Source organism: Equus przewalskii, chromosome 4, assembly GCF_037783145.1.
Source record: "Equus przewalskii isolate Varuska chromosome 4, EquPr2, whole genome shotgun sequence".
NCBI classification, from domain to species: Eukaryota; Metazoa; Chordata; class Mammalia; order Perissodactyla; family Equidae; genus Equus; species Equus przewalskii.
In genome coordinates this window covers 89,278,482-89,304,204 of record NC_091834.1, presented here as the reverse complement: position 1 = coordinate 89,304,204, position 25,723 = coordinate 89,278,482, and the positions used below count along the sequence as shown (strand labels likewise).

The 25,723-nt window shown below is 35.0% G+C and overlaps 1 protein-coding gene across 11 annotated transcripts in view; it reads left to right on the top strand.

Moving 5' to 3' along the window:
* Positions 1–25,723, top strand: part of CNOT4 (CCR4-NOT transcription complex subunit 4) — a 139,623-nt gene that overhangs the window by 58,713 nt on the left and 55,187 nt on the right. For all 11 annotated transcript variants that reach the window (XM_070617815.1, XM_008534969.2, XM_070617813.1 and 8 more), the window contains 5 exons: positions 755–1,020; positions 14,270–14,467; positions 21,408–21,494; positions 22,226–22,327; positions 23,076–23,201. In XM_070617815.1, coding sequence (XP_070473916.1) covers positions 847–1,020; positions 14,270–14,467; positions 21,408–21,494; positions 22,226–22,327; positions 23,076–23,201 — 687 coding nt within the window. In that variant the 5' untranslated portion in view covers positions 755–846. The remainder of the gene's footprint in view (positions 1–754; positions 1,021–14,269; positions 14,468–21,407; positions 21,495–22,225; positions 22,328–23,075; positions 23,202–25,723) is intronic.

Here is a 25,723-nt window from a genome sequence, read left to right as displayed (position 1 = left end):
GAATTTCTTCTTTCCATGTTGCCAAGTCGATCTTATCTTTCTTTCATGGCTTCTGAATTTCTCTTTTTACAAGATTTTAAAAAATTCTATTTTTTTCTTCTAACACTTTAATAGTTTATTTCAATGTATAGCTCTTCAGACAGATCATTTGGGGTTTATTTTGATTGCAGTATGAGATAGATATATACTGTTCTTAAAGTGGATAGAACAGTATCCTATTACCGTTTATAAATTGGTTCATCCTTGCCATATTGATTTGTAATGTTACCTTTACCAAATGTTAAAATCTCACAAATTCATGGTTCTGTTTCTGGATTCTTTATTTAGTTTCTTTAATCTTTAGCCTGTTTTTATACCAGTATCAAATTATTTAAATTACTGATTTAAACAATTACAATTATTTAAATTACAATATTAAATTATTTAAATTACTTCAGCTTTAAGGCTGAAGATGCTTCTCTGTTTATTATTTACTCCCCTAAAATGTGCTATGATGTAGTGTTTAGTTACTACTAAATGTTTTATCTAGAAAAAAGGAAGTTCTTTGAACTTTCTATTGAATCTAAAAAATTAATAATGCCAGGCTTTTTATATTGACATGCAAAAATGTTCAGAATTCCATTCTGAAATCTTTTCTGAGGTGATAGCAAAAATTGGTCTGATTAATATTTTTTAAATTTTTTGATGATTCGTAATTGTTTTAAATGCCATTATTTCCATTAGTAAACAGTATATTTTGTTTCTTCTCATGCAGGTCTTTGAAGTTCTACATTTTAGTGTTCAGTGCTGAACTTCCTTCTCCCTTAAATTATTATAAACTTTTGCTGCTGTTCAATAAACGTAAAGATGTCTCGCAGTCCTGATGCGAAGGAAGACCCTGTGGAATGTCCTCTTTGCATGGAGCCGTTGGAGATAGATGATATCAACTTTTTCCCTTGCACCTGTGGCTACCAGATTTGCCGATTTTGTTGGCATCGAATTCGCACTGATGAAAATGGGCTTTGTCCTGCATGTAGAAAGGTAAATACTTCAAAATAACCTTGTGTATAGTTTTTTCCCCCCATGCATATGAGTAAGTAGATTTAAAAGAATCTACAAACTTCAAGTGACATTATATATAGCATTATATTTTTAAAATATAATGAAGTCAAAGAACACTGCCCTGGGAGTTGGATTCAAATCTTCACTTTGTTGTTAACTCAGTTTATGATCTTGATAAAGTCACGTAGCCTCTCTCTGCTTGGCCTTTAGTTTTCTTATTTGAGGACATTAACAAGATCAGTGGTGCTGGCCATTTATTTTTTTAATTTTATTTATTTACTTATTTTTCCTTTTTCTCCCCAAAGCCCCCCAGTACATAGTTGTGTATTTTCAGTTGTGGGTCCTTCTGGTTGTGGCATGTGGGATGCCACCTCAGCGTGGCTTGATGAGCGGTGCCATGTCCATGCCCAGGATCCGATCTGGTGAAACCCTGGGCCGCTGAAGCGGAGCCTGTGAACTTAACCACTTGGCTATGGGGCTGGCCCCAGTACTGGCCATTTAAAAGGATTAGGAGTAGAGAGGCAATGGATTTAGATAAGATGGTGTGAAGTTGGAAAAAAACATTCAATATTACATCTGGGGGAAATGCACTTTAATTTTCTGGTACAAAATAGGAGAGAAGTTTTGATGTTTACTAAAAGAGGTTGTGGGTTAAAATGACAGAGAAATCCTGATTCGTAAGGTAATAGTTAGTCATTTGTTGAGTCCTTTCTATGATTCTGAGACGATAATGCTAATGCTATCCCCATTGTGCACTTAAGGAAACTGGGCTTTTTAACTAACTTATCCAGGGGCATCAACAAGTGGGTAGTAGGTATGGGATTCAAATATAAGTCTTTTGAGTCACTTCTAAGTCTAAAAAAATCTATGATTTTTAATATTTTCTGTGTGTTGTTTCAATAAGCAGGCACAACAGTTTCAGTGTAGTGAGTAAAACATTAGGGTGAGTAGGATTGTTGCATTTCTACTTTGAAGGACTTATTTGTGACTTTTGCGCTTAATACAGATATCTATTTTTTGCCTTCTCTTTAATGTCTGTTTTTTGTGTGATTTAAACTTTTTTCTCTGTTTATTTTAAAGAGCTCTTATGTTTATTACTGCCAAATTTTGAGAAAACAGAAATGTGTTTTAGATACCTGGATTATTTAAAAAATTTTTCTCTCTCAATTTCCTTACCAGAGGAATTATATCTCAGAAGGCAATGCATTGTCCAGTTATTTTTTTTTTTAATGTAGTGGGCATGTAATATATATTACATGAATGAAAAAAGGTTAGATCTACTTAACTGTTAATTAATATAGTTTATATATATGTAGTATATATAAGCATATATAATAGATATTTATAGTATATATTTATATGTAATATATATCTTTTTATATAGTTACTATCTGTTAAGAATGTGATTGGAAAAGTAAATGAAAACCTTAACATTAGCTTTGTTCAAAATCTATAATAAATTCGTGTTAACAGATTTTAAACACATATTCAAAAAATTGATTCCCGATCATTCCATAAGAAGACAATTGTATTAAACTGTTTTATTGAAAGTGATGACTTTCAGGATAACCCAAGACTCTGAGGCTTTGAATTTGATTGACTTCATGAAGTTTATCTCTCTTTTCTCTTTTTTATTTTTCCTTTGGAGTATTATGAAGTAGACTGTTAATAAAAAGACCAATTGATAAATTGTCATTAGAGAAAAATCAGTTATTTGGGGAAATGGCAAAGAAATTCATTTCACATTTAAGGGGTTTCCTAGAATCACCTCAAATCCTTAGAAAGTGGAGATAAAATATAGAAGAGTTTTAAAGATAAAATAACTTTAGCAAAGCTGGCTATCAATAGAAGGGTGCCTTTCTTGGAGGACCAGAAAGTGTGGCAAATCTGAAAAACAGAAGGCCGTTAGGGTCAATTTCAAGAAGGAAACATTAACTTAAAACGTGGGAGAAGACTGCTGAAAAAAGGTAAGAAATAGTAGTGCTTCAAGATCCTAGGGAAAATATCAGTATGGTTGGTTGAGTATGGTATTGGAGCAGCATATGGGTCTAGCCCAACTTTTATGCCATATAGCAGAGACATATGCCCTCTAACTGAAACACTGATTATGAATTTGGGTCAGACTGTTAACGGTAGATGGAAACAACCTGGAGGAAGAGGACCTCCTATGCTGAGAGGATGAGCTATTGACATACCTTGTCCAGCAATTTGACCTCTCTACAATCACAAAAGAGCATCCTGCAGTAAAGAGAAATAACATTTGTAGATTGATTGACAGAGTTCTTACTTGTAAAGATGTACAACAACCAAGAATCAACACACATTTCAGGAAAACCATCGTTATGAAAGAGAAGCACAAAAATCACTAAATAGAAGAACCTAACATAAGTTTGCAAACAGAAAGAAACTTTTAAAAGTGTTATTGGTACCTCTCAAAGAGCTAAGAGAGAATGACATATTCATATAGAAGGAACATTTTTTTGAAAAAGAACAAATTAGAGATCTTGAAAATGAAGTCTTATAGATGGGCTGAAGAACAGAATGAATATAGTTCAAGAGCAAATTAATAAGTTGGAAGATTGTGCCGAGTATTTTTTTTGTGGGATATAGTGCAAAAAAATAAAAAGTCATGAAAGAAAAGTTAAGCAACATAAAAGGTAGATCTACTGGTTTTAATCTCTGCTAAAAGAAGTTACTGAAGCAGTGAATTAAGAATGGATGGGAAGAAATAATCAAAGAGCTAGTAGAATGCCTCATGATGAAAAGCAGTTGTCCTTAGATTAGAAGGGCCCTGGGAGTGTGAAGCAAGATGACTGGAAAATATCAACATCTATTTATATAATTGTGAAATTTTGAATATCTGGAATAAAGACAAGGTTATAAAAGGTCATGAGAGACAAACAGATAGACTACAAAGGAACAAGAATAAAACACCAGTATTTTTGTTTTACAACCATAGAATTGAGGATGACTGCAAGGTTTTGGACTGAGCTATTCAAAGTAAAGAATGGCCATTAACTGAAATGGGGAAGACTGTCCTAGGAAGGGGGTTTTTGAGAAGATTAGGAACTCAGTTTTAGACATGTTAAGTTTGAGATTCCTGTTGGAGATCTAAATGGAGATATTGAATGGACAGATGAATATTCAAGCTTGGTTCTGGGATGGAGATATAAATTTGGAAGTTAGCATATAGAATCTTATTTATAAAATTATGACACTGGATGGAATCATGATAGAGAGAGAGTCAATAGAAAAGATGAGAGATTGTCCAAGGATGAGTATCAAGACTCTCTAATATTTACAGAAAAAAAAAATACAGATTAAAGAAGTATGAGACAACCTCCTTTTGGGTTTCCAAGTTTTAATCTTTAGCTGCAGCTGTTTTTGTTAATTATAATTAGTCAGACCAGGAGTAATTCTTTTAGTTTCTTGTTGACTTAATATAACCATAACCTCTCCTTGATCTCTTGATTTCTAGACCTTGTTTGTACCTTTCTTATGGCTGAAGTGGATCATGGAAGGCAGACAGTGCAGGCCACACGGTTTTAGACTGTTGAGATGTGGCTTAGCCCTGCCAGAGAGTATGTTGGGCACACCAAGCACACAGAGTTATGAAGCTGCCTCTCTCCGTTAGGGGCCAGCAAGTCTTTCCGTCTCTGGAGACCAACCTCAGTGGTTGTGTTAATGCAGAGGAAAACCACAAGCTAAAGCCCTAGAGAGGACCATGAAGCAACCATTTACTCATAGTCCACCCCTGCAGGGAGAGGGCACCTAGAGGCCACTCTGTGAAGTGGCAAATTGAGATGATGTACATAAAGTTGGAGATTCAGGTCGGGGGCTAGCTGAAGCAAGCTCCTGATTTTGGCCCACAAGATGAAGCTTGCCTGTTTGCAGAAAGGCTTTAATAGCTTTGAAAAGCAGAGACACAGGCAGTTTTTAAAAACCAAGAGAGTTCAGTGTTTCTCTTTGGTTCTAGTTGCTGAACCTTATGGGGTCAAAAGGACCTTAGTGCTTCCCTGAACATAGGCACAGGCTACCTGGTCATTCCTTAGACTGCCTTTGTGTGTCCTTTTAGTGTGGCATTTCTGAGAAAATTACTGGTGGAAACAGCAGATGTGGAAACACAGTTTGTGTACTGATGTAGCATCATACAGCATTGACTCACATGGAAACCAGAGACTGGCCAAGGAAGTGAAAACTTCAACAAAAGTATTACTATTTTCATATCAGAAATAATAGAATATATTGCATCCATGAAACAAGGATGGTATAAAAAAATTCAGTGAACAGTAAACACTGAAAATTGAAATATAGCAGAAATAACTCAAGGAAAGAGTTGGAAGATGAAATTGAGAAAATCTCTTAAGAAGTAGCACAAAAAGACAAATGGGAGACTATTTGTGTGAGAGAGAGAACTTTACTTGAGGATCAATCCAGGAGGTCAGATACCAAAACAGTGTTCTAGAAAGAGACCACAGTGATACTGCAGGAAAATTGTCTTCAAAAATATAATTGAAAAATATTCCCAGGACCAGAGGACATATTTCCAGATGAAAAAGGCCCATCAAGTGCAAGGAACAAACTTTTTTATTTTTAAATGGCGGAATACCGAAGTCAAAGAAGTTCTACAAGCTTCCAAAGAGCAAACAAAAAAGTAAGTCACACATAAAAGATCAGGAATCAGAATCATTTCAGACTTCTCAAAAGCAAGGCTTGAAGCTAGAAAACACTTCTGAAGGACGTTTGTTTTCTTCCTAAAACTTCTTATCCGCTCAACTGTTAATTAAATGTGAAGGTACACAAAAAGACATTTTCAGATCTGAAAGCCCTCAAAAATGTTTTACGTTCCATGCATTCTCTCTTGGGAATCTACTGGAGGATATGTTGCACTAAAATGAAGGAATGGTGAAGAGAGAAGGATACATGGGATAAAGGAAACAGGTGATCAACCACAGGAGAGGAGCAGTGGAATTCCTGGGATGATGGGGAAAGATGACAGCTGTGCCCCAGATAAAGAGGACAGCGAATCTGAAATGTGCCAAATCAGAAAACTCCAAGGAAATTTCTACAAAAAGATAGAATTGAAAGAATACTTGGTGTTTTTAAAGAGAAATGTCTTGTGAGGCCATTTCAACAGTTGGAGGAGATTTGATGGATGAGTTAGTAATAAACACAGAGATCTAATCAGACAAAACACAGTTACTAACTCTAGGGGAAAGAGAAAGTTATACAGAAAAGGAAAAGTAATCATATTATGCTATGGTGGCTCAGATATGGGTAGAGATTGAGATTGATTTTTTTCCCCATACGTATATCCTATTGTTACAACATCATTTGTAGAAAAGACTGTCCCTTCACTCTTGAATGGTTTTGTACTCTTTCTTGAAAATCAGTTGCCCATGAATGTGTAAGTCTATTTCTAGAGTCTGTATTCCATACACTGACAATTAGGTCTATCCTTAGGCTAATACCATACTGTCTTGATTACTCTAAGTCTTCAAATCTGGTATAATAAATCTTTCAACTTTGTTCTTCTTTTTAGAATTTATTTGGGTATCTAGCACCTTAGCATTTCCACGTAAGTTTTTTAATTAGTTTGTCATTTTGTACAAAAAGCCTACTGAAATTTTGTGTGAGATTGCATTGAATAAAACAGGTTGCTTTGAGGAAAAATGACATCTTAAAAATGTTCATTCATCTAGTTCATGAATAAGGTTTGTCTTTCTATTTTTCTAGTTTTTAAACATTTTTAAAACAATGTTCTGTAGTTTTAAGTTTACAGAATAGTACAGTGTGTCTTGTTATATTTATCTGTAATTATGTTTTTTGAGCTATGGTACATGATACAGGTTTTAAAAGTCCATTTTCTGATTGTTCATTGCTATTTTTTTTGAATTTTTTTTAAATAAACTACTTAGGATTTTCTGTATAGATGATTGTGTCTTCTGTAAATAAAGACAGTTTTACTTCTGTTTTCCCAACCCTTGTGCTTTTTAAATTTTTCTTGCCTTATTGCATTGGGTAAGCCCTCTAGTAGAATGTTGGATAAAAGTGGTAAAAATAGAATTCTTGTTTGTTCCCAATCTTAGTGAGAAGATGTTGAATATTTCACTATTATGTCACTGACTGCAAGGTTTTCATAGATGGTCTTTATCAGATTGAAGAAGTTTTCTTTTATTCCTTGTTTACCAAGAGTTTTTACCGTGAGTGGGTGTTGCATTTTGTCAGTGCCTTTCCTGCTTCTGTTGTGATGATTGTTGTGTGTTACCCTTCCAAGGATAAACCCCATTTGATTATGATATCCTTTTGATTTTCAATTTACTGATAGTTTCAGAATGATTTTTGTGCCTATATTGTAAGGGGTATATATCGCTGGCTTTCATTTATATTGTTTTTAGATTTGGTATCAAAGTAATGCTGTTTTCCTAAACTGAGTTAAAAAATGTTTCCTATCCTCTGTATTCTGAAAGAATTTTAATGTGATTTGTATTACTTCTGTTTTATTTCCTCTCCAAATTCGTTGTTGACATGGACTCCATCAGAGTGTCTTCATCAGAGAACTGCCTATGGAAACTAGATACCATAGGATTCCTCTATGTAGATTTCTGGAATTCTTTTTGGACTAGTTTCCTCTTTGTGGTATTTTCCCCATAAATTTTAGCTGCCTAAGCCTCTTCAAATTTTGGTCACCATCCTCTCCACTCAGTGTGACTGTTGGACCGAGTGCAAGTGTCCAGTCAGTGCCAGAAGAGCAGAAAGCTGGGACACTCATGATTTTCGTCTATCTTATTTATTTCTCTCAATGAACAGATCTGCTGTTCACTGCCTCTTGTTTGGTGTCTGAAAACAGTTATTTCATATATTTTGTCTAGTTTTCTAGTGGTTTATACTGTTAGGCCTAGTCTGTTACCATCTACTCTGTCATGGCTGGAGGTGGAAGTGTATAAATAACATTTGAACTTTATAATAATGTAATTGTGCATATTGACCCAACCAAAATTAGGGTAGAAGCTTAGAAAGTGTACTTGGGATGTATGGTTAGGCTGGCTGAAAGATAGCTGAATCTTCAACTTGTATAATGGGATAATATCTAAAACTGAAAGATTAAGAAGTAGCAATGCAAGCATGTTATTTAATGGTATGATAGTAAATGACAAACGAATCATCTGAAAGAGTCAACAGGATTATTTCTAGGGAGAGGAGAGTGGTGTGGAGGAGGAAAGAAATGGGAGACTACTCTTTTTCCTAGTAAATCTTGTAGAACTGTTTGACGAGGAACATATACAGAAAAATATCAATGAAACTATGGGAAAAAAGAGTGGGCAAATGGAAAGCATAAGAAAGAAGGTATAATAATACTGATACTAGTCATAATCAAATTCAAGATCAAACACATTTTAAAAGGGCAAAGAATAATTTTTCTTACTGATAAAAGGTCCCTAAATTCACGAAACTTTATTTACTTAACAGCAGAGCTTTGAAGTATATTGAGCTGACATAAATAACAGGAGAAACTGCATCCACTTTCATAATAGAGAGATTTCTAACTTCTATGTTTTAGAAATGGACAGATGAAGTGGATAATAAAAAGGAAATGGAAAATTTGAATAATACAGTTAACAAGCATGTGTGTGTTTGTGCTTCCAACTTTCTACAAAGAAGTTTGTACAAAATTTTAAAATACAATACAGTGGGCACAAAAATGAACTGTTAGTCCACAATGGAAATGTTAACCAGTTCCAAAAAGTAGAACTCACTTGTGTATTTCTTTTTATTTATCCTGCTTGGGGTGTGTAAGGCTTCTTGAATTTGTGGATTAGTGAGTTTCATTACTTCTGGAAAAAATTAAGCTATTATCTCTTCCAATATTGCTGTTAATTCTCTTTCCTCTCCTGTTTGGGACTCCAATTAAATATTTTTCAGATCTTTTCACTGTATTCCATATCTCTTATTCTCCTTTCTATGTTTTTATCTTTCTTTCCTTAGTGAGTTGCTGGATGATTTCTTCTCATCTAACCTCTTGAGTTTGAATTGTTTTTTAGGTCCAGTCTGCTGCTAAATATGTCCACTGTGTTTTTAAATTTTGCCTTTGTGCTTTCCATTTCTAGAAGTCATGTTTGTTCTTTTTTCATGCTTGATGTGTTAGTTTTTAAGTAGATTTTTATACCCTGCAGATGTTTTTGTTTGTCATATATTTGTTTAAATAGATAAGCATTATTGTTTTAAAATCTGTGTCCAGTAATTCCAGTAGCTGAAGTCTGTGAGGGATGTTTCTGCTGGTTTGTTGTTCATGTTGTTTTGTATCTTTATGTGCTTGGTTATCTATGCTAGCTTCTTGGTTGTTGTAATTGAATTATTTGTAGGGTTCTCCAAGGCCCAAGGTGCATTTGCCCTCCTTTAGAGAGGCTTTAGTTTAGCCAAATCAAATCTGATTTGCTGATTAGCCAAATCAATCTGCTGGATCTTGTAAACATTGCCATTAGGAATTCCTCAAGCATAACAGTCTCTGGTCTGACCAAGCATAGAGGTCTTTTGGTCTCCAGGGTGCATTCTTCCCTAGGGTTGGTTTCAACAACTTCTCTAGGACGGCTTTCTTCTACCCTCTTTTCCTTTTTTATTATCTTGTTCTGACCTCTGTGTAGTTTGTTCTGATCCTGAGACTAAAAGAGCTCTTTCGGGATGAACTGGGTCTCGGCTTAACGTGGGAATGATCTCCCCCAAAGACTCTTAACATTGGGTTGGCCTTGGGCTTTGAATGCTTGTCCCTCTTTCCGCATTTGTCTCTCTCTCTTTCTCCACTTGTTGTTACTAAGACTTTTCACTTATCTCTCTGGATTTTGACTTTCATCCAAAAATCAACTGGGGATTTCCCCACTGCAGATCATTATTGTTTTTAAGAGGTTGGTTAAAAAAAAGTTTTACATTGTATTTTTCATTGTCTTTAACTAGAGGAAAAGTAAATGCATTTATTAGAAAATGAAGACAAAAATAAATGAACTTATTTCCAGGTTAAGAAACGAGAAATAGAGTAAACATTGTGACAGTGGAAGACAAGGATTAAGCAGAATTTAGTGAAGTAGAAAACAAGTAGTATTTCAATAAGAATTAGATCTGGTTCTCTGAAAAGACCAATAGAATAATCAAACTGTTGGCAAGTCTGATCAGAAAATAATAAAGAGAAGACACTTGTAGATCAGTTAGGAATAAAAGTGGAAATATAGCTACATATATGAAAGAATTTAAGTGATTACATAGAGACTATAAATGATCTTAATTAGTAGTTTGACAATTTATGCACATTAAAAATACTTCTCCACAGGTGTTCTATTTAGTGTTAGTTTGATATATAACATACAATAGTGTCTTTAAAGAAGAATTTTCTGCGTGTAATTTTTCATTTGATGTTATATTCCTTGAAAATTAGGTTTAACATTATGTGTTTCAGTCAGAAAGTAGATCAGGTGTGTTTTTCGTTATATTCGTTTTTAGTACTACCGTTTCTAGCTTTGTGGGTCACTTGCTCTTTCTGCAGTTATTCAAATTATGTGTTTTCATCTCTCGTCTTTAGTCTACTTCCTTTCCTTATCTTGTTGTATCAGCTTATTAATTTTCCATCATTGGGTTTGTAGAGTAGGTATTTATGGTGGGTTGCATATGGAGGGGGAACTGTCATGGAATGCATGCTTTTTGACTTTTTATGAAACTTTTAGACAAATTAAGGCTAATAAGATTTTGTGTATTTGCCATTTGTGTTTAGATTAAATTAGCATATTTTATATTGTCTAGAAAAATTTATTCAATTCTTTCTATCAACAGAGATGCAGCTTCATAGATATGGTAAGATTAAAAAGCTAGTATTTATAACTTGCCTTTAAGTTGCTGGAATAAGAGATATTTGGAGGGTAAATCATAGTAAACTGATTTGTCCTGTTGTTCTCCTGTATTGCTGTCTTTTGCATTATGTAGCAGTTATGTTCCAATAAAGTTGACTTTGAAGCCTGATGGAAGTATATTTCCATAGAGAAAAACTTGAAATAACATAGAAAAAAAGACTAGGATAACCAGTGTTATATACTCACAGTGGTGCATCAGTCATATACTTGATGAGGATTGATGTTGCAACCTAATTTTTGGTACTTGTCATTATCTCCGTCATGTTTTGTGTTTTTATACATTTTTTTTTTTGCTTTTACATACTTTGCATCATCTTTTATCAGGATTTTATAATGTCAGAGAATGTTAGCAACGATAAAACCTTTGAGTGCTTGTCAGATCCCCCATGTTCTCAGAAGAATTTGAGACTCAGAAGAGTTATATCAGTGTTTCTCAAACTTTCTCTGATGAAGAACCAGATTTGCACGTCCTCCCCTTCCCTACTTTATTGAGAACTGATGCAGGGTCCTGTTAGGCATACCTAGTACCCAGCTTGTGTTGTGATTTACCACCTAAATTCCATAACAACCACACTGATAAATATCTTATTCTGCAGAGTTCACCGATGACATACTTGAATGTTGTGGCAATGTTAAGTTGCTATAAAAGTTTCTAAATGCTTATTCTCAATTTTTTTTTTTTTTGGTAAGGAAGATTGGCCCTGAGCTAATGTCTATAGCCAACTTCCTCTTTTTGCTGGAGGAAGATGGTCACTGAGCTAACATCTGTGCCAATCTTCCCCTATTTTGTATGTGGGACGCCACCACAGCATGGTTTAATGAGCAGTGTGTAGGTCCGCACCCAGGATCCAAACCTGCGAACCCTGGGCTGCCAAAGCAGAGTACACAAACTTAACCACTACACCACTGGGCCAACTCCTGTATTTTTCTTATCATGGACTAGTAAATACAGTGCGTGGACTACACTTTATAATGGAAGTAGGAGCAATCCATATACTTGGTTTGCTGTAAATGTTAATAAAGGGCAACAGCTTTCAAATGAACTTAATGATAAACACTACAGAAGGAGCTACCCAGAAATTCTGTGGTAGAAAACAGCTTTTCCATGTGCAAATGAAAAATTTAAGTAAACTTATAGAAAGGTATTTTAATTGGCTTTTGTATAGTTCATTTTTATACCAGTGCCTTTATAGCTCCAAATAGCGTCATGGGATTAAAGTCATCCAGCCAAAGATTTGAAAAGAGATACTATAGGTACAGAAAGATGAATGGAGGAGAGAGAGAGAGAAAACTTTAATGGAGAAAGTTACATCATTGATTAAAGAATGAACTTAGTGTAATAGATCTTTAACCATTTGGTTTCTTAAATTAAGATACACAAACATTTTGAAGTAAGAATTTTTTAAAGAAAATTAGCACTGCTAAATTTCCACTTCTAGAGAGTAGTTTGGTGTTCATTTGGGAAATTTTTATTGAGCTTCTAAAATGTGTGATACTAACTTTATATTTGATCCTGGAGAAAGTCCTCAGGGTTATGCAAAATCACTGAGTCAGCTGTTCTGTATGCCTCCTACTCACAAGTAAATTGGAGTATGCCAAATAGGATTAATTAGCTAGAAGATTTAGAGTTTTTAATGTGGGAATTGAATGGTATGGGTGCTTACATCCTGCAGAAGCACTAAGAGTTATGCCTGAATATTTAAGAATAGGGTTTTTGGAGATGTTATGATATTGTTAGTAGAAGTTGAGGAACATAAAGGGAAATCTCACTTCTTTAATTACCTTCAGCATTAATCTGAGTGTGTTCACAAATTTGAAGGTTTTTGTTTTTTACTTATATATGAAAAGATGAAAATAACTTTATATTAAAGGCATAGCAAGGTTTCAGGTTTTTGGATACTCCCTTCACTCTTCGTTGTTCCCACTTTTTTTTTTTAATGGCATTATTTCTGTTGGTCCCCACTCCTGTGTTCTGATAGGCACAATTTCCCAACCCATTGTGGTTCCCACTTCCGGAATCTCTTCATATCCAGTTTTAGATATATTTAATGTGTCCCACCTTCCATTTATTAACTATTTTTATTAATAGTAATAACAACTGACTTATTGAATGCTTATGTGTAGGACACAGTTTTAGTCACTTTATAAGTATGTTATCTTTTTAAACTCTCACAGAAACCTTCTGAATAAAGTACTGGGATTCTCATTTTATGGAAGAGAAGACTGAGAGAGACAAGTCACATAACTTAGCCAAGGTCTCTCAGATAGTAAAGAGTGAGCCAAGATTCAAAGCCAGGTGGTGTGAGTCCACAGCTTTTATTTAGTAGCCTTGGCATTAGCGGTAGGAATAAAAACAATATTGTAATGACAAGAAAGGAAAAAGTTACAACAGTGTAATTGCTAGTATTTATTTATTTATTTATTTATTTATTTTTAAAGATTTTATTTTTTCCTTTTTTTCCCCCAAAGCCCCCCAGTACATAGTTGTATATTCTTCGTTGTGGGTCCTTCTAGTTGTAGCATGTGGGATGCTGCCTCAGCGTGGTTTGATGAGCAGTGCCATGTCCGTGCCCAGGATTCAAACCAACGAAACACTGGGCCGCCTGCAGCGGAGCGCACAGACTTAACCACTCGGCCACGGGGCCAGCCCCTAATTGCTAGTATTTATTGAGGGATTACTGTGTGCCAGTCACAATAATAATTGCTTTATGAGTGTTGTTTTATCTTTACACAAGCCTTCAAGATTATTTTCAGTTTACTTATGAGGATACTGAGGCATAGAGTTTAATTAACTTGCCTATAAGTGTTGAAACGAAATTCAAACTCCTGAGCCAGAGTGTCTGTATTGTTGTTTATTTGTCCGTCTGTGTCCCTCTTAGACTAGGAATGTGTTAAAGAACAAGTAATTCATTAATCTTGTATCACGTAGGTTTTTATTAAATATTTGTTGATTGTAATGCATAAATTCATATTTAGATAGGAGAACTTAAACTTTTTGCCTTTTTGCACATCACCGTAGAAACGTAACTTTTTGATAAACTATGGGCTAGGTGCTGTAGGGAAGAACGAAGATTGGTTTTTGATTTTAGGACCTTTGGTTGTGGTTTAAGTTTTAGCACTAAAAGTGGTCTGTGCTAAGCTCTAAAAAAGAAGTATTTTAGAACTATTTTATTTAACCTTTAACTTTTACTAAGTAAAAGATATTTTAAGCAATTAAAAGATTCAGAAAAAGGGAGAGGTCACCACCGCATACTCATCATCCGGAATTTGATAATTGTTCATATAGTTTTTCTGTTTATTTAATGCTAATTTCTATGTTTGCTTTATGCTTAAAGCCATATCCAGAAGACCCAGCAGTTTATAAACCACTCTCCCAGGAAGAACTGCAAAGGATAAAGAATGAGAAAAAACAGAAACAAAATGAGAGAAAACAGAAAATATCAGAAAATCGCAAACATTTGGCTAGTGTACGGGTTGTACAGAAAAACCTCGTCTTTGTTGTAGGTCTGTCTCAGCGCCTAGCAGACCCAGAGGTAAGTCCTCTTCTGTTTTCTTTCTCAAGTTGACTTGACATTTTTTCTTTTTGCTTATCTTATTTTGAAATAACAGCTGACCCTGCCTAACTGCAGGATTCCTCTGAAAATATTAAAACTTAGGAAAAAATGGGAAATGATTTTTTAAGAATTGCTAAGAAACCAGTGACTTGCCCGGGATCTCACAGCTATTTCATAGCAGGGCCAGGACTAGAAACGCCCCTGTTCTTAAAGCTCCTTGTCCAGTCTATTTTACACTGATGTTTGGTCTGTCGTTCATCCGTCTATCCATTTATCCATTCATCGTTCCATCTGCTTACGAAATTTTCCATTTTGTCTGTGGTGTCCATGAATAGTTGACTATGTTCCCAAAGAATATGTAAGACATTTTACACATTAGGCATGCCATTGGGCATTTATAATCCTGTCACGTGGCCTTTTATAGTCTGTGTAGGTACTAAAGCTGACTCACTGTGAAGTAAATATATGACATTGAATATACGGCTAATGTGGTGATGTGCGGGGTGCTCTGCCTGCTCTCTATACTCTTTACTTTCTTTATTCACTGGAATGCTATGTTGCTAGTTGACTGTTATGTTTAGGCTGAATCTGGAATGTTCAACTTAATATAGAAAGTTTAAATTATTTTAATTTCCTTTGCCGGGGCTGGCCATTTCTTATTAGCCATAGGCCACTTGCTAATACATTGAGGCCCACCAGTGTTCTATATCTGTGTAATTTTCTTTGTTCAGTACTAAGACAGTTTAATTTTTCAATAAGCATTTATTGAGTACCTACAGTGTGCCAGGCACTATGTGAGACACTAAGCATATATCAATAAAAAGTTAGTCACTGCTTATTTACAAAAATAACAGTATACTATGAGAAGTGCTGTGTGATGTGGAGGCATAGAGATAGCACCTGACCGTGAGGTGGAACGTACGTACTCCCCTGCTATCTTTGGGGTAAGGTGCTTCTGGCACAGGAACTATACAAATGCTTCTGGATGAGAAAGAGCTTGGTCTGCAAGTAATTTCTTTGGCTGGAAGATGAGAGTGCAGTGGTGAGAGATGAGGCTGGCGAGGTAAGTGGTAACAGATTATGAAGGGCTTTCTAACCAGGCTAAGGAGTTTTCACCTTATCCTAAAGGCAATAGGAAGCTGTTGACTGTTTTCAAGAACAGAGTGACAAGGCTAGATTTGTGCTTTGAAAATACCATTCTGGCTGCAGTGTGACATGTCAGTGTAATTATATACAAGTCTTTTGTTGTTATGAAGATGTTATACCCAAATATTGGCCAGAAACTATTTCTAGAAGCCAGTGGTCTTCAACCTTATCAGACCCAGTACCCACTTTATTTTAAACTAATATTTTATAATACCCTTTGACTTTCATGAAATAACTTCTTGATAATATAGTCTGTCTACATACATAATTTGAAAAAATATATAAAGGAGAAATGAAAGTAATTATAAAAGACTATTTCTACATGTGAATACTTAGGTACTACACTCTAGAACCTTGATACTTAGGGTGTGGCCTCTGGGCCAGTAGCGTTAGTATCACCTGGGAGCTTATTAATGCAGACTCTTAGGCCTTGCCTCAGAGCTACTGGATCCAGATATGCATTTTAACTAGGTCCTTAAATGATTTGTATGTGTATTTAAGTTTTTGAAGTACTATTTTTCAGTACGTAATAAAATAGTAAGATACTTGCATCTGTAGAATCACTGTGAATGTGGCAACTACAAATGTAGATTGTTACAGGTGTGTGTATTGGCAACTCAGGTACTGTGAAATGCTAATGGTATGATTTTTCTGAAACAACTCTTAGTAAAATTTCAAACAAAGTACTTGTAGTCTTCCCTTCCTGTAAATTCAGTGTATGTCAAAACTGTGGGAAACTTCTTTATATTTATATATAATACGGAATTTGTTTCTAGGTTCACTTAATTATAAACAAGCTTCTCAGCTACATGAATGTCTCGTAGAACATTCAAAAGTTGTGCAGGACAATTCTTTGTTGTGCAGTGCTAGTCTGAGTATTGTAAGCTAGCCCTGGCTCCCATCCACTGACACACACAGTGTCTCCCAGTCACTTTGACATCCTCCCCTAGTAAAAACTCCCACAAATTTCCAAAATGCCCTTTTGAATGCTACCGTCATTAAGAACTACTGCCTTAAACTCAGATGTGATATGAGATGCTGATGTAGCACAACCTGTGATCAGCCTGAACCTTTTGAAGCAGCTGTTTTGGCTGTGAGGTCTTTTGCTGAGTTGGTGTGCATCCAGCTGGAATACTGAATGCAGTTCCACACTCCACTGACCAGAAAACTTTTCAAAATATGCTCTTTCTACCACCTCTCATTCCTGAGACTGCTGTGAAAAACCCAAGGGTCATTGCCTTCGCCGCTGTAACTATCAAATCCCTCAGGAGATTTGGGTGGAAAAAATGATTGAAAACTAGTGTAATCACCTCACCTTCTAATTCATTAAAATTAGCTGTAGACAATGTAACAACCCTATACTTATAAGAACCTAAAATAAAATATGGTAAAAGTAATTACTTTATATTAGTTAAGTTGAAAACTTCTAAGAATTAATGACACCCCTGCCACAGACTGTTTCACAAAGCTTTGATTCTGTCAGATGCAGAACATATTAGCTAAGTTGTGTATGAGAGTATTATCAAATAAGATTGTTTTGAAAGAATACTTTGCATACATTTGACAGGTACACAAAAAAGCTTGTTCCATCCATCACCTCACATAAGTTATTAACCAGGAAAAGAGAGGGAAAAAACCAGGAGACGGTTGAGAAATGGTAAAATTGGTAAAATTGTAAATGAAAATGATAAAATTGATAAGCATAAGAAAACTGCATGTGCATGTGTATGTGTGTGTATAAATACATATATGCATACACACAGAATAGTGATAATCATAAGGCTTTGAAGGTTGAGGAACATTCTGTTACCATATTTGGAATTTATAGCTTATAGATAATGCTTTAATATATCAAGTATTATCTGTAATAGATTTGTAATGACTCTCTCTACTTAATGTCTGTCCTCGAGTTTCTATCTCTGTCTTTAAAAAAAATAATTTTGATCATTGTTTTGAGAATTATTTTCTTATAAGGATCATCTATTAATGAAAATGCTGTTAGGCTATTTGAGCTGATTTGTGTTTAAGAATACTGTGAAGATAAGTTCTCATAGGTTATTGGTGCAGATATTAGAATGTAGTAGATAGTACCGAACTTAGTGAGTCCTGGTTTCTCTTCAGTGGGTCAGTAAAGAATAGCTTTGGACTAGACCAGATGGACTTAATAGATACATATAGAACACTCCATCCAAAAACTACAGAATACACATTGTTCTCAAGAGCACATGGAACATTCTCAAAGATAGATCATATGTTGGGAAACAAGGCAAGCCTCAATAAATTTAAGAAGATTGAAATCATATCAAGCATCTTTTCTGACCGCAATGCTATGAAACTAGAAATCAGCTACAAGGAAAAAAGCTGGGAAAGTAAATATGTGGCGACTAAACATGCTACTGAACGACCAGTGGATCATTGAAGCAGTTAAATGAGAAATCAAAAAATATCTGGAGACAAATGAAAATGGAAATACACCATACCAACTCACATGGGATGCAGCAAAAGCAGTGTTAAGTAGGAAATTCACAGCAATACAGGCCTTCCTTAGCAAACGAGAAAAATCTCAAATAAGCAATCTTAAACTACACCTAACAGAATTAGAAAAAGAAGAACAAAGCCCAAAGTCAGCAGAAGGAGGGAAATAATAAAAATTAGAGCATAAATAAATGAAATTTAAACAAATAAACAAACAACAGTAGAAAGGACCAAAGAAACAAAGAACTGCTTCTTTGAGAAGATAAATAAAATTGACAAATCCTTAGCCAGACTAAGAAAAAAAATAGAAGACTCAAACAAATAAAATTAGAAATGAAAGAGGAGATGGTACTGGCACTGTGGCTGAGTGGTTAAGTTCACGCACTCTGCTTCGGTGGCCGAGGATTTCGTCAGTTCGAATTCTAGGTGTGGACATGGCACCACTCATCAAGCCATGCTGAGGCAGCATCCAACATGCCACAACTAGAAGGACCCACAACTAAAAATACACAGCTATGTACCAGGGGGCTTTGGGGCAAAAAAGGAAAAATAACATCTTAAAAAAAAACCCTGAAAAACCCACAAAAAAACTTCAAAGAAGATTTAATACCTATCCTTCTCAAACTATTCCAAATAGTTGAAGAAGATGGAACATTTCATAACACCTTTTATGAGGCCAACATCACCATAATCCCAAAGCCAGAGAAGGACAACACAAAGAAGGAATATTACAGGCCAGTATTGCTGATGAACATAGATCCTCAACAAAATATCAGCAAACCGAATACAGCAATATATTAAAAAGATCATACACCATGATCAAGTGGCATTTATACTAGGGATGCAGGGATAGTTCAACATCTGCAAATCAGTGTGATACACCATCTTAATAAAATGAGGAATAAAAACTACATGATTGTCTCAATAGATGCTGAGAAGGCATTTGACAAGATCTAACATCCATTTATGATAAAAACTCTGAATAAAATACGTATAAAAGGAAAGCACCTCAACATACTAATGGCCAAATATGACACACTCACAGCCAACATCATACTCAATGGGGAAAAACAAAAAGCCATCCCTCTGAGAACAGGAACAAGACAAGCATGCCCACTCTCAAATACTGGAGATTTTGGCCAGAGCAATTAGGCAAGAAAAAGAAGTAAAAGGAATCCAAATTGGAAAGGAAGAAGTAAGACTTTCACTGTTTGCAGACGACATGATTGTAAATATAGAAAACCCTAAAGAATGTGTCAGAAAACTATTAGAAATTAACAACTACAGCAGATTTGCAGGGTACAAAGTCAACTTCAAAAATCAGTGGCATTTACATACTCCAATAATGAACTAACAGAACGAGAACTCAAGAATACAATCTCATTTACAATCACAAGAAAATGAATAAAATACCTAGGAATAAATTTAACCAAGGAGGTGAAAGACCTATACAATGAAAACTATAAGACATTATTGAAAGAAATCAATGATGGCATAAAGAAATGGAAAGATATCCTATGCACATGGATTGGAAGAATAAATATAGTGAAAATGTCCATACTGTCTAAAGCAATCTATAGATTCAGTGCAATCCCAATCAGAATCCCAATGTCATTCTTCATGGAAAAAGAACAAAGCATCCTGAAATTGATATGGGGAAACAAAAGACCTCAAATACCTAAAGCTATCCTGAGAAAAAAGAACAAAGCTGGAGGCTTTACAATCCCTGACTTCAAAATATACTACAAAGCTATAGTAATCAAAACATCATGGTACTGATACAAAAAGAGAGACACAGATTAACGGAACAGAATTGAAAGCCAAGAAGTAAAACCATACATCTACAGACAGCTAATCTTTCACAAAGGAGCTACAAACATAGAACAGAGAAAGGAAAGTCTCTTCAGTAAATGGTGTTGGGAAAACTGGATGGCCTACATTCAAAAGAATGAAAGTAGACCATTATCTTTCACCGTACATAAAAAGTAACTCGAAATGTATCAAAGACTTGAAACCATAAAACTCCTAGAAGAAAATGTAGGCAGTATAGTCTTTGACATTAGTCTTAGAAGGATCTTTTCGAATACCCTGTCTGCTCGGTTGAGGGAAACAAAAGGAAAAATAAAGAATGGCACTTCATCAGACTAAAGAGCTTCTGCATGGCAAAGGAAACCAGGAACAAAACAGAAAGACAACCCACTGACTGGGAGAAAATATTTGTAAATCATATATCCTACAAGGGGTTACTCTCCAAGTATCTGAAGAGCTCACACTTCCTAACAGCAAAAAACAACTCGATCAAAAAATGGGCAGTGGATATGAACAGACATTTATCTAAGAGGATATACTGATGGTCAATACACACATGAAAAGATGTTCAACATCACTAATCATCAGGGAAATGCAAATCAAAACTACACTAAGATACCACCTTATACCCATTAAAATGGCCGTTATCACCAAGACAAAACATAAAAAGTTCTATAGAAGGTGTGGAAAAAAGAGAACCCTCATACACTGCTGGTGGAAATGCAAACTGGTGCAGCTGCTATGGAAAACAGTATGGGGATTTCTTAAAAAATTAAAAAATAGAAATACCATATGATCCAGCTATCCCAGTACTGGCTGTTTATCCAAAGAACTTGAAATCAGCAATTCAGAGAGACTTATGCACCCTTGTGTTCATTCCAGCATTATTTACTATAGCCAAGAAGTGGAAGCAACCCAAATGCCCATTGACTGATGATTAGATGAGGAAGATGTCCTGTGTATATATAATGGAATACTACTCAGCCATAAAAAAGGACAAAATCATCTCATTCTCAACAATATGGATGGAGCTTAAGAGTATTATGTTAAGCGAAATATGCCAGACAGAGAAAGACAAACACTGGATCATTTTAGTCATATGTGGAAGATAAACTAACACAGGGACAAAGAGAACAGTTTAGTGGTTACCAGAGGGGAAGGGAGATGGGAGATGTGCACAAGGGGTGAAGGGGCACATTTATATGGTGTCTGACAAATAATAATGTACAACTGAAATTTCACCATGTTGTAAACTGTTATGAACTCAATTGAAAAAAATCACATTAAAAAAAAAGAACAGCTTTTGGACTCTGTTGATTATTTCCTTTAGGTTCACCACACAAATTGTGACTAGAAAATAGTCACATTTATTAGAAAACATTAAAAATTATTTTCTTTTCACTAAGGAGGGATGATTTATGTCTCCATTATAAGGATAAAATTGATGAAAATGAGGACAGTTTATACCTTATTTTTTCTTCTTTTGTAGGTTTTAAAACGACCAGAATATTTTGGGAAGTTTGGTAAAATACATAAAGTTGTCATAAATAATAGCACATCATATGCAGGCTCACAGGTAACTAATTATAGAGATTTTTCCTTTCCTTCCTATGGTCTAGGCTTGACCTGAGCAGTTTTGAAGGAAAATTTGCTTTCTTTCATTAGAAAGCTTGAGGTTCAAGCCTTAAGCCATTGTAGTGACCTCTTTTGATGAGGTGGGGGAACTTTTGGTGTTCATTTGACCCTTCTAGGACTTACTAGTGGATTGATGGAAATAGTAAAACAAAGATATAGTGATGGTTTGAAGGGGAGAGGGAGTTGATTCTATGGTTAGGCAGTCCAGATAATGATTTTTATTTAACAAATTTTCAATATCTGAAAATACTAATAGAGCATTTTTGCTGTGCTGGTAATAGCAGATAAAATACTCTTGCAGATTGTATTTGTTTTCGGGAGAATATAATTTGACACTGTGTCTTCAGATCTTACATTTTTAAATCTAAGTTTAAAAGTCTTTTATAACCTTGACAAACCTGTCAAATGGCTTTAAAAGAAAGCCAAGCCAAAGAAGATATTTTATTCGTATATATTTTAATCTGCTTAAAATCAGATAAACTTCATTAAGTATGATTGTTTTAAAATGAGCTAGTATATGGTTTAGTCAAAGCTACTACTACTTCTAATTATTGTCATTATTATTATTGATAGTAGTAGTAAAGGCCTTTAGAATTCCCTAGGCAGGTTGCAAGATAATTTTTTAAAGTTTTTGTTGAATTTGAAAGTAGTAACAGTGGGTTTTCATTTTAGGGTCCAAGTGCCAGTGCTTATGTAACCTATATCCGGTCAGAAGATGCTCTCAGAGCCATACAGTGTGTCAACAATGTGGTGGTAGATGGCAGAACACTTAAGGTAATATGGTCATCTTGGTTTTCTTTTTTTTTTTTTAAGAAGAAATGGATAAAATCTAGTAAGTGGAGGAGAACATAGCATTTACATATTCCATTTGGAAGAGGTCTGTTTGAAGATTGCTTGTTAGTCATCCATACCAACCTATGACAGCTAATTTGTTTACTGCTGACTTATATAGGGTCCTATTTGCCAGGTAGAAATAAACATGTTACTAGGGGATAATCCTTAAAAATCTCCTATATTTATACATATTTTATTCTGTGTAAATGAATCTATTACTATTCTTTTCAGAAATAGGTAGTGGTTCTGATTTATTGTTCTTAAATATTTGGATTTTGATCAATTTGGGTTTGAGTGAAGGATCCCAGCAAGCAATGCTTTATGTAAATGGAAGGAGGATGGCATAATTAGAAACAGGAATTTGCCTTCTTATGTGCCTAATCACTTATAACATGGAACAGATTTTATCTGTCTTCTCTTCTGATCTCTAGGGAAGAAGATTTGGATGCTCAAGTTCTGGAAACGATAGACTGAGATGTTTTCTTTAGTTCTTCCAATTGAGCATCATCTTTAATAATAAATCCTGCTAGTAATAGTTTAGTTCTCTAGTAGTCACAGCCATACTTCTTGTTTTCTCATGTGTGTGCCTCGTTTTAGATGAAGTGAAAATGCGAAACATGGAAATTCTCATTGTGGTGTTAGTTCACATTTTGAGTCTTTTTTCCCCCCTCCCTTTCTCTTCCTACAGGCATCTCTAGGTACAACAAAATACTGCAGTTACTTCTTAAAGAATATGCAGTGTCCAAAACCTGACTGCATGTATCTACACGAATTGGGGGATGAGGCAGCCAGCTTCACAAAAGAGGAAATGCAGGTAGTAAAGTAATGTGAATTGTCAACTTTGAGAAAAGGAAGTGTTTTTCTAAGTTAAAATTGCACAGGCAAAAACTAGGGATTTTATTTTTTTAAAACTGGTATTACTTTAAAGTAGCATTTCCCAAGCAGTGTTTCATGGAATGTCAGTTCTGCAGGATATTATAATAATAAAAATGGGTCTGTGATCCACTAAGTTTGAAAATGCTAGACTAATAGGTTTTTTCCCCTGCAGGACTTCTCAGAGTCTTTAATATGTTAATACATGGGAGGAATGTATAAGCAGAACTTAACTGACCAAGGAAAGCATTTTGAGAAATGCTGCTTTAAGGGGAATGTCAGCAAAATGAAAGCTAAGCAGGATACTGTAATTATGAGGGTTTTTTTCCCTCCCCAATCTCTACTCTTTAGAGACAGCATGATAAAAAATAATTTTCTGTCAGATGTTGCTGATAAACTAAGATTATTTTTATAAAGTGATTCTCCCCATGAAAGCATCCACTGAGTCAGTGTCCTGTAAAGGGTGAATTGAAAGCTTATCATCATATGTTCTTTTTTTGTTTTTTGAAAGATTGGCACCTGAGCTAACATCTGTTGCCAGTCTTTTTTATTTTTTTCTTTTCCCTCTTCTTCTCCCCAAGGCCCCTGAGTACATAGTTGTATATTCTATTTGTAGGTCCTTCTTGTTGTGCTGTGTGGGACACCGCCTCAGCATGGCTTGATGAGCGATGTCATGTCCATGCCTGGGATCCAAACCAGCAAAACCCTGGGCCTCATATGTTCTTTTTAACATTTCCTCTTGTCCCCTTTCTTTTTTAAGAATAACCATGCCTTTCTAAGTAAAAATGTTGACCATATGACATACTAAATGAGGATAATACCAAAGCACAGTGCTGTGCTTCCCTAACATAGATGAGGACCTCAGATTGTTGGTTGGACTTTTGCAGGAATACTTATTTAGAAGATGGGGGCATTGATTGCTATCTTTCATTCTCCAGTTCTGACTGGAGAAAATCTTATAGGGGCTCCTTTAAATGAAATATTACCTTTTTTTTGACTTGGAGTTCCACAGATTAAAAATTTCTTAACAGTGTTGTCTTTATGATCCAAAAACTGTTAAAATAAGGTCTCTGTGACATTTAATGGAGATGGATGACTTCTTTCTTAAAGCTTGTCCAATAAATGCTTCTTGATTTTATCTTTTTTTTTCCAATGATTCTCTTGGATGAAATCTAAGGTTGAACCATTTCAAACTGAATTTTGGCTAGCTTTACTCTTGGGTACTAATTACGATGAAAATCTCAAAGAATTTGTGAACCCCACTTGATCTCATTTTGAGTATTATGGAACAGTAAAAGAAAATAGATGTACAGTCCCTCAGAACTTTATTGTATGGGATTTAACCTGTCTCTATGAACTGCCCCTGTAGAATCGCTTGAATATCAATTTGAGCTCTTTGTGGCTAATGAAAGCCATAATATCTCCTGAAGTATTGATTGCAGAAAGTATTTTCAAGGCTTTTCATGTTTTAAAGATGTAAAATCCACATCTAACGGTATTTTTTCTTAATAATTTAAAATTTGTTTCACATCATTGTCCTGAATTCATCTTGCTCTTCTTTACCCAAGATATACTTTGAAAAGGGGTTTCTTTGTTCAAACACTTTCTCAATGTAGAAAGGAAATTTGAACAAATTGTATCATGGCAAAAATCAGGAGATCTTTCTGTGTTACTGTATATCTCAAAATTTGGTACCATGTGAAATATTTATAGATCCAACTGAAACAGGCAAGAGCCCTCTCAGAACAGGGAACGTTGCATCATGCTGTATATGTGATACAATTATTCTCTATTAGATGATATCGCATGCACTTGTTTTTTTTTGTTTTATTTTTGTTTCGATCTGTTCTGTTCTGGTTTTGATTTTCCCATAACATTTATTCAGACCACACTTGTAAAATAATTAACAATCCTGAAGGTAAGTAAAAATGTCATTCCAGTCATCATATACATGGAAACGGTAAAAAGTTATTCAAAGTAATTTCATTTTAAGTCATTCAAAGTAACATTTTTGTATGTGACTAGTTTCCATAGTCAATCTGTCAGTCTTTGCCTGATTTCTCCCATAATGGTTATAACATTGCCTTCTAAGATACAGCTGCCAACTACAGTAAATACAGAGTTCTCTTTGTTGTGTATATAGCAGGGATTGGCAAACTTTTTCTGTGACAGGCCAGTTAGTAAATATTTTAGGCTTTCTGGGCCACGTGGTCTCTGTAGCAGCTATTCAGCTCTACTGTTATAGCGTGAAAGCAGCCACGGACAACTCATAAGTAATAGACAAGTCATAGGTGAATGAGCGTGACTGTTCCAATAAAACTTTCTTTACAAAAATAAAGTGACTGGCTGTAAATGACCAACCTTTGGTCTAGAGTTTAAAATACTTTAAATTTTATGTAAAAACATAAAACTTTTAATCTCTAAAAAGAAAGAAATTGATTTTCAGTGATCTTCATAAAATTC